Here is a 9,843-nt window from a genome sequence, read left to right as displayed (position 1 = left end):
TATTTTCTTTCAACTGCTGACAGTTATTGATTGGCTATACCACATGAGAGACAGAGGGTGCCCTTTGTTTTCCTGCAGTTTTAGAGTGGTAATATCTCATAGATAATTGAGTTTGAAACTCTTATGATTACCTCATGTGCATGTGTGTTTGTCTTTCCATGATATAGAGATGTGCGGTGCACTGCACATTCACGAACCCAAGAGGAAGGAACCTTTTGGTGACCACATGACTTTTCCTCTAGTGCCAACATTGGGTCAAAACATTCAAATCAAATGTCTCCTGACCCATTTGTCATACAGTCACAAAATGTAAAACATGCATGACCCCATAAAGGTTGAAACCTGTTGATTTTGATGACCCTGTGATCTTTCCTCTATCACCACTATATAGCCTGGGTCTGTTGAGCCTCACAATATTGGCATTTCTTGTTCCTGTCATCTACTGAAATGTTTAATGTGAAAGTAATGGCAAAGCGGGGAGATTGTTAGGCCTTGGCAGAGCTCACTCTACTTAGTGTAGATTCTTCTAGTTTCTGCTGTGATCTCAATCAGAGGGTATGTTTATCATGTACGTTTTACAACCAAACTATATATATCATAGACATTGAAATCATTCAGGTTTATCACTTTAAATTCATGTGTCATAGTAGATAAACAATTAACATGGAAATACCATAGTGAACATGTCTGTATAAAGACCATGAGGTATCTTGAGTAGAGTTCATTCATTGATCATTCATACCTGTAGTGTATTCTTACTTGTATTACAGTTTAATTTATCCTCATGTTTTGTAATACTGTTTAGGCCGCCACATGTCCCACGTACAGTATCTCAATACGATTCTTCTAATCCAAAAGAAGTCTTTGAGAATAATTAGCTTTGCTAAACGATATGACCCTTCTCTTAAATAAACACAACCTTCTATACAATGTTTATGTGGACATATACTAGACATATACTAGACATGTAACAGCTTGGAAGAAACAACGGATAGAATCTGATAGAATCTGCAAGTGAATGCAAGAAGAGCTGTTTATTTGGAGCTTAGTCAACCTGAACACCATACGTGTTTGTCCGCCAAGCATGCAGAGCAAATAGGGACAACTGAGCACTCTTGTCTGAAAACCTCACAACTCCAACAATGATGTTTTTTCATGTTTTTTTTGTTTGTTTGTTTTTTACTTAAACTCCAAGCCCATGTGGCCATTTCTGTGCTGAGTAAAATACATGAAACCCAATCCAACTGTATACTGTTCCGAGTCACTGTTCCATTCACCCCTACAGTCTTACCTACAAAATGTATGATTAAAAAACGTTTTTAATGATTAACATTGTACACCTTGTTACTTTAAATCAAAATGACAAATTACAATACATACAAAATGTAATCTGAATATAATTGTCTCATCATGATATTGGATTATCCAGACTGGATAAATAAAAGGCTCTAGATGGTGGTATACACATGAGAACACATGAGTCAATCGTACGTATTGTAGGAGAAGATCTACAACTAGCGAGGCATATCTCCCAGACCAAACAGATGGCATTAGCAGTAAATGTTGTGAGAATTTTTAATATTTTATAAAAAATTGCTTTCATTACCAATGGATGTGTACAATGAATCAAATAATAATCTTTAGGAAGGAGTCCTCAGTTCACATGGTCCTAATGCTATAGGCTACTTTGACAAAAGCCATACATGTACATCAAACATACATCTGGGTACTGGCTTTTGGTGGAAAACACAGATGCCTATCGCTATTGTTTACTGTATAAAAACTGTTGACAAGATGCCTACAAACTTAGAATTTTTTGTTTTGTTAGTGTATGTCAAGCAGTTGCTTTCCAACACTGGCCGCCATCGACTGATCGAGCTATTTTGAAAAGTTACGTTTGATCCATCTTCAGGCGTGAAAGAGGAGAAGGGAGAAACAATTTTTGGCTGTTTTGTTACTTTGTTACATTGTACTTTTACTTTTGATAACGCCAGACACTGTAAATACTTGTAATGTGAACTACTTTAAGAGTTTTAGTGATTTTGTTATGGGTAACTCTAACTTTTATCGGAGTCACTTTCAAATGAGACATCTTTATTTGTCTGGCTTTCAAGTACTTTATACACCACTGAATGTCATAGGCAAACCAAACCTAGCTTAAATCTGGGGCTAAATAACATTTTAATAGATAAAAACACAAGTTTTAATAAAGAAAGTAAGAAGATTTTGCTTAGAAGTGCCAGCACTAAGAATGGTAAGGCATGCCATTGGCTGTCTAGGAGGTAGTAGTGGCCTTCTTTTTTATCACTCTCCTCCTAGTAGGGCCAGGGGCGGGGGCAGGGCCAGCGTTGGCGCCGGTGGCTTGTCCGCTCTTGACCTCATCAATGAAGGTTTCTATGGCGACAAACTTCTCAGTGAGGTCACCCAGGTGAGACTTGAGGGCGTTGAACTCACTGTACAGGTCGGCCAAGGCCTCCGACAGAGGCTGGATCCTTGAGAGAGGGGGGGCAGGGTAGAGGTGTGAGAAAGAAAAATAGAGTGGGAAATACACAGAGAGAGAGAGAGAGAGAGAGAGAGAAGAAGCTATAGTAAGGCCAGGGACATTTCAAGAGGAGACTAACCAAGTCCTTCTCACTTCCTGTAATTCATCATCATCACACAAGACATGGCATTCACTCCAGCCGTGGGCACAGGCTCCATTCACCCAAACCACATATATGAGTGACTATTTATTTTCTTTACCATGGAAACCAAGGTAAATATTGGACCTTCACTTACAAGTCAAGGATGTTATGAAAATTTGACACAAAATTTGACACTGATAAAGTTTTTTGAGATGTGCCCAGCGATCTCACAGTCTTAACTCCTGCCCAGCGATCTGACAGTGTTAACTCCTGCAGACTTTTCACTAATTTCTTGGCTTGGCTGTCAACCGTTGATTTCCTGTCTGCCTGTCTTGCCACCTGCATCCTGTCAGTTTCTTCCTGCAGTTGGGTCCTACTACCACTAACACCTTACAACTATAGCACCTCCCGCCCACTTAGGACACAGGAACTGTTCCATGTTCATCTCGTTGACGCTGCTTTGTGTTATCTTTCCTTGCTATAGTATCTTTGGAAAGAAGTAGAAGTTTTGTTTTGTTCTCACCTTTGAATCTACAGCATATTTCATAGAGATATGTAGATTGTATGACTTATTAGGATTAGGTATGTTGTACTAAATATGATATCTTATTAATATATGACTTATTATAAGTAGGTATGTTGTACTAAATATGATATCCTATTTAAAAGAACACGCCAACATTTTGTGAAAATTAGCTTATCGTCTTCTCCAGAGAGAGACAAGAAGATATACCAGTTTTCTCTCTGAGTTAAGTAGAAAGCTATTTGGCTGCACGTTAGCCTAGCTTAGCACAATGAATGGAAGCGGACATGGCCGGTTAGCCTTCGGGAGAGGTGCTAGTTTTAATATGTTGCCGTGTTCCTTTAAGTATTCCCTTTATAAATAGAAGGTAACTTGCAATTGTCTGATATGACATGGTAGTTGTAGATAAAAAAGTCAACCAACGAACTCGATTCTTGTACCGGATCTCCTCTCTGGTAAACAAGAATACCCTGAAGACTCTGGCAGGAGCACTCATTCACGGGTACTACGACTATGCTTGCACCTCATGGTACCAAAGCACCTCAAAGGCACTAAAAACCAAATTACAAACATCTCAAAACAAACTAGTCATACTACTGCTTGACCTGACTCCTAGAACCCACCTCACCCCTGCCCACTTTGACAACCTAGGATGGCTTAGAGTAGACGACAGAGTACAGCAACTTGCAATGGGCCTGGTCTACAAGATACATTACACGACCAAGGTACCCATGTACATGTCAAAATACTTCCCAAAGGTCAGTGAATACCACGATCACAACACCAGAGGGAGCTCCACAAATCATGTTAAACCCAGATTCGGCTCAAACAAGGGACTAAACACGTTTAGCAATTATGCCACATAATTACGCCCTACCCAAAGCTGTAAAGGAATGTGAATCACTACCCACTTTCAAAAACACTCTCAAAGAACACCTACGGGAGACTGCATTTAGAAACTGGCCCCTACAAATGTCCTAACCCAGTTATACAGTAAATGACCAAGTATGGCTTTGTCAGTATTCCAATGTACAGTGTACAGTGTCCCCCCCCCCTACCCAACACCCCCCCCCCCCCCCCCCCCCCCACCTCCAATGTACAGCCCACCCCCCCCCCCCCCCCCCCACCCAACCCCACCCCACCTACCCAACCTCCTCCAATGTACAGTTTCTACGTCAAATGTATACACACTTTTTTTCTGGACACTTTTTGTATCACAAACAGTACTGTATTTGCAAATCTGGTATGTCATAAATGTATAGATGTAGCAGTACTGTCTATCTGTATGTCGTGTGTGTGTCATATATGTTATGATGAATTGAAAATGGGGGACCCTGATGTAAACAAGACAAAAGTCTTTCTCTGGTCTGCATCCCCTTAACAATTGTATGTATTGAGCTGTACTGTACTGTACCCATTCTGCAATCTGTTAATAACCCTTTCAATCAATCAATCAATCAATCAATCAATCAATCAATCAATCAATCAAAGAGACAGAACAAAAAATTGATGCAAAGGGTGAAAATGGAGTGCTGGAAAGTAAGAGCAGAAAAAGATTAAAAGAAAGAGATGTGTGAAAGAGGAAAGACATAAAGTGAAATAAAACTATAAATAACCAGGTGGGAGAGAGAGCTTCAATCCCAGCTTGACCAGTGGTACTTATTTAACCATTGGCCCATAACGACGCCTGTAGCCCTCCATACAGAGCAAGAAACAGGGAACACCCTATTTCCTTTAGTGAAATTCAACCTGGTCTTCCTGTCCCCACACATCGCTTCATGACCGCTTCTATTTTTTACACATTCAAATTATAGTTTTTCAAGTGTGTTTTTATGACAGCGCTGACCACACAATGTACTGAGCAGTTCTTTATTTTTCTGTCTCGAGGAACCCCACATTCCTGTGGGGAGGGATTCTCACCCAGTCTGTTTTTACTCGCATCGGTGGAGGAATCACAACCTGTTCATTCAGAAAAGGACAATGTAGTGCTTCTGGAGCCACATTTACCTCTGCTGGCCTGGGATCAGATCCCGCCAGAACCTTCTCTACTATGTCTTCCTTCTGTGTCTGTCTCTCTATACTGTCTCAGTAATAATGACTACATCTCCTAACCAAGGGTGTCAGTGAACACCCACAAACTACATCACCAAGTAAAACAAACTACAGCACCAAGTAACACAAACTACAGTGCCAAGTAACCCAATCTACAGTACCAAGTAACACAAACTACATCACCAAGTAAAACAAACTACAGTACCAAGTAACCTAAATGTAGCCCTCGTAAATGTTTTCTCTTCACATCGTGTACTGTTTTTACAATTTTGACAAAATATATGATGGACGCAAGTGACGCAACTATGGTCATGTAGTATTCTCAAGAATATTATGTGCATAATCTTGTGTAATTTTTGCAATTGTTTATATCTAATTTTTATGATTAGAAGAATTGTGTTAAACTTTATATTACCAGCTATACGTCAAAATAATTAACTAAGTTCACATTGACTGTGAGATGAAGAATTGACTAGACAGGAAGTGAAGAGCGGAATCTAGTAGTTCAGGTGATGCGCCAGGTCCCCCTAGGTGACGGTGTCCGCCCTCTCACGTTAGAGGAGAATTGGAGTAATACCGAGCAACACGCGTCTTCATTCCTCTTGATCATTTTCCTATACTTTCAGGTATAAAAGTACCGATAACACTACCGTTAGAGGTTATAACCAGTGGCGGCCGGCCGATAGTGGGCGCTAGAGCGCCGCCCTCCCTGGTTAAAAGAAGAAGAAGAAAATATATATATATATATATTTTTTTTGGGCCCTAGAAATAAAATAAACATGTTTAAAATGAATAATATTTACTCATTTTAAGTATGTTTGTGTTTTCAATGCACAATATAACGTTAATGTATCAAATATAAATAATTGTTTTCATTAACAGGAAGTGACTGTCTGATAGAGAATCATACCGCGTCTATACTTTCCGTAGCCGCATTTCTCTCGGGCTAGACGCAATAGCGCTTACAGTGGGCGTGCACTGGTTTCATCGCTGTATCCGTCGCAGCCAATCAGTGCGTAACGCGCTGTGCGTTGAAATATGATGTATTATGATGGAAGCCGGGCGCGTTTTCAAGCGGTCTATATCATCTAAGCAAGCAGCGTCTATACTTTCCGTAGCCGCATTTCTCGGAGACGCTCTCTGATTGGCCGACGTCAGTTTCTACACTGTAGCCACTCTTCAAAGTTGGTTAAGGTTAGAGTTTGTCTTAGAGCGTGACGGCAAGTTCTTTCGACGGTTAAGCTTAGGCACTCTTTCAAAGTTGGTTAAGGTTAGAGTTTGTCTTAGAGCAGGGCGATAGAACGCCAGGTAGTTTGCAGGCTGTTCGATGCGGAAATGGGCAAAGACACAGCTCGTCACGGATTGTTGTGTTGTGCTAACAATAAGCTATCTGGACAGTGGATATACATCAACAGTCTGGGACTGTGGGACAGTGGACATATACACTTTATCAAGCCCTCTTGGACCACGTTTCAACTAAACAGTGAGTTAATGCAGTCTCTCTCTCGCTCTCTCTCTCGCTCTCTCTCTCTCTCTCTCTCTCTCGCGCTCTCTCTCTCTCGCTCTCTCTCTCTCGCTCTCTCAACACAGCGTGTTATTGTTGTTGTTAATTTCGCAGCGGGTGACGCATAATGGATGAATGAATGAATGGTAACTTGTTTAAAATGACAAGATATATATATGTGTTCATTATTGCATTGATCATACGTGTACTAGTGTAGTATGAATGAACTCGAGTCTCGACTTAACGTTGGTAACGTTATGTCGAGTCAGCTCAGCTGTCCACTTGGTCAGCTGTCCGCTTGCCCCCCCCCCCCCCTTCACCCCCCCTCCGCGCCCACCCAAATGTAGTTCACACCGGCCGCCACAGGTTATAACGTTAGGTGATATGATTAACGAGAATAAGAGATGAGTTGAATGTTTAATAACGTCAATAAGAATGTGAAATATTTTATGTGGACGCACATTGTGATATCAAGTCCAAGTCAAATCAAGTCAAGATATGCAGTAGCCACGAGGAAAGATGGCGTTTTCCACGTTATCAGTTACTAACAGCGTGCCCTTGCCGCTGGGTTATAAGAGGCATTATGATATTAATGTATTGTGACTTGTTTATTCAACACTGGGCCCTGAGCACTTGATTCGAATGTGGAATAAGGTTATTTTTCTATAATGTGAAATGAGGTGACTTAACGAAAATGTGAAATAAGGGTAATTGCTATCCCTTGAAATGTGTCCGAATGCCGGAGGATGCACATGCCACCAGGACGCACATGTCACCAATACACCAGTCTAGGGCTGTCCCCGACTAAGTATTTGGATGGTCGACTATGATTGGCCAAAATTTGCCGTTAGTCGACTATTGGTCGACCAAAAAAATATATATAATAAAATAAAAAAAGTATAATATTAAAAAAATTAAAAAAAAAAAATTAAAAAAAAATGTATCATTCCATTTTGGCTGTGGGGGGTGCTTAATGTCTGAAGGAGTCGACTGAAGGCTTCTTCTCTGCAAAAGCATGCAATTAGTCCACTGATGGATACATCTTGATATTTGTCTAGTCTAGTGTGTTCATTAGATGGGTGAAATCCTCTTTCAGTGCATCTGTGCCTGTTTTCATAGGCAGTTAGCTTCTGGTATGCGTGCCATTAGCGTTAGCCACGCTTCTATGCCTCTTTTCTTTTGGAAAGAATGATAAAAAAAATATTATAATTTTTTTTAATATATATATTAGACTAAGAGGTTGGCCAGTCGACTACGGCTCCTTTCGACCGATTAGTCGACTAATCGACTAATAGGGGGCAGCCCTACACCAGTCAGAGCTGAATGCTAATGAGACACCATTTTGTAAAGTTTGATAAGAGCAAATGATTCAAGTAAAGGAATATTTCCCATGAAGTTTAAGAGCAGTCTTAAACTACCACAAGTAGGTTGTACAGTAAAGTAAGTTTAACTTTGGTGTTCATTGAACTAGTGGTATTTGTGACACGTGACGACCTGTTGTTTCAATAATACCTTGTAATAGTATTTAAACTACTAGTGGGTTTAAGCCGGTGGCACTGACGCCAGCCATTAAAGGAGAAATGTGAATATGTCGCTTATGATTTAAGTGAATATTTTGACAACCATTGATATCGAAACAAAGGAGAAATGTAAATGAAAGTATATGATGAAGTGCATATTGAGGGCGGAGCTAGGCGATCATGGAGTAGACGTGTTTCACGTGAGCTCCCTTCTACCGTGCGAAATATACTTTTCTCCCCATTAGTCTTTATTTTATTTTTATTTGTTTTTTGTCTGCTTGTTGAGTCGTCGAGTTTCAACTACTGTCGTCGACTTTTTTCAACTTTCTGCGATGTCGGTGGTGGAGACCAGATCCATGAGCGCCCCAGCCAGCAAACTGCCACCGGGCCTGACCGCGCCGTCGCCCCGGTATCGGTGAGATAAGCGAAGCTGTGCTCTCGGTCATGACCAAGCTCCATGCAGACTTTGAGACACGCTTCGCTGAAACACAAAGAAAAGTGCTGGTGGAATTTTGTGATAACCTTCATCGAGAGATATCAGAGGAAATTAGGTTGGCGGTCGACCCGTTGAAAGACAAGATGGAGTCGCTGCACGTTGTCTCCTCGGCTAATGCTAACGAACTAGCCACGCTAACGACAGAGTTCTCACTACAAGGCGAGAGGATGGCGGGTCTGGAGACCTCCCTGCTGGCTAGGCAGGCTGAAGTTGCCAAACTACAGTCGGTAATTGTGGAAATGCAGTCCCGGGAGAGACGCTACAACATCAGGATTGTTGGAGTACCGGAGGGCAACGAGGGAGGCCGTCTCTCTGAGACCATGCCGGAATTGCTGCAGGAAATACTGGAGAAAGATGTCCTCCCCACCCCTCCCGTATGTGAGTCGGCCTACAGAGCGGGCAGGACCAGTCCTGGAGTGAACAAAGAGCCGAGGCCCATCATTGTCAAGCTGAACAGGCTTCAGCAGAGGGAACTCATCATGCGGTCGGCCCGTGCCAGAAGGGGTAAACTAAGGCTTGGCGATCACAAAGTGGCCATTTTCGAAGACTTTACGCCGGAGGTTCAAGCACAGAGAGGCGAATACAAAGTGGTCATGTCCAGGCTATGGAAACTAGGCCTGAGGCCTACGCTATTCGCTCCCGCGAAATTATCTGTGCTGGGTAAGGACGATGATCAGCGTTCATTTTGGTCGTTGGCTAAAGTGAAGGAATATCTCGAGGGGATAGCCGAGACTGTAGCTTGATATCTATGTCGGGTGAGTGACTTGGCGATGTGGGCCTGAATACATTGATAGGGCCGACTACTCACAAATGCTTGCTGTCATGCCCAGACATGCTAACTGTCCACTGCCCATCCAAACTAGCGGGGCTTCCCAATGACTTCTGTTACTTGCTAATGCTGACCTCATGGTCGGATTTGTGTGTCGCCTCTATGAAAGCTAGCGAGCTAGCTGAACAATGTACATAACAGATTCTAACGTGCTATCCGGATTCATCACTAGCTTACGCGCTAGCCTCGGGCTAGCTAGCGGGCTGCGTCTATCGCCTGCGCAGAGGCATTCGAGACCCGTTAATGTTTACGTATTTTGGTTGTTGTTGCTGTTTAAGTGACATCGGTTTGCACA

At 42.0% G+C, this 9,843-nt stretch overlaps 1 protein-coding gene across 1 annotated transcript in view; it reads right to left on the bottom strand.

Annotated features, from left to right (window-relative positions):
• Positions 1–1,025: 1,025 nt before the first annotated feature.
• The window catches only part of LOC311240925 (uncharacterized protein), a 58,405-nt gene continuing 49,587 nt past the window's right edge, over positions 1,026–9,843 (bottom strand). The window contains exon 4 of the mRNA XM_084329545.1: positions 1,026–2,492. Within this exon, the coding sequence (XP_084185671.1) occupies positions 2,276–2,492 (217 nt within the window). The 3' untranslated portion in view covers positions 1,026–2,275. The remainder of the gene's footprint in view (positions 2,493–9,843) is intronic.

The sequence above is a fragment of the Notolepis coatsorum genome, assembly GCF_963971535.1.
Source record: "Notolepis coatsorum genome assembly, chromosome: 14".
In the NCBI taxonomy this organism is placed as follows: domain Eukaryota; kingdom Metazoa; phylum Chordata; class Actinopteri; order Aulopiformes; family Paralepididae; genus Notolepis; species Notolepis coatsorum.
This window is presented reverse-complemented; position numbering and strand designations above follow the sequence as displayed.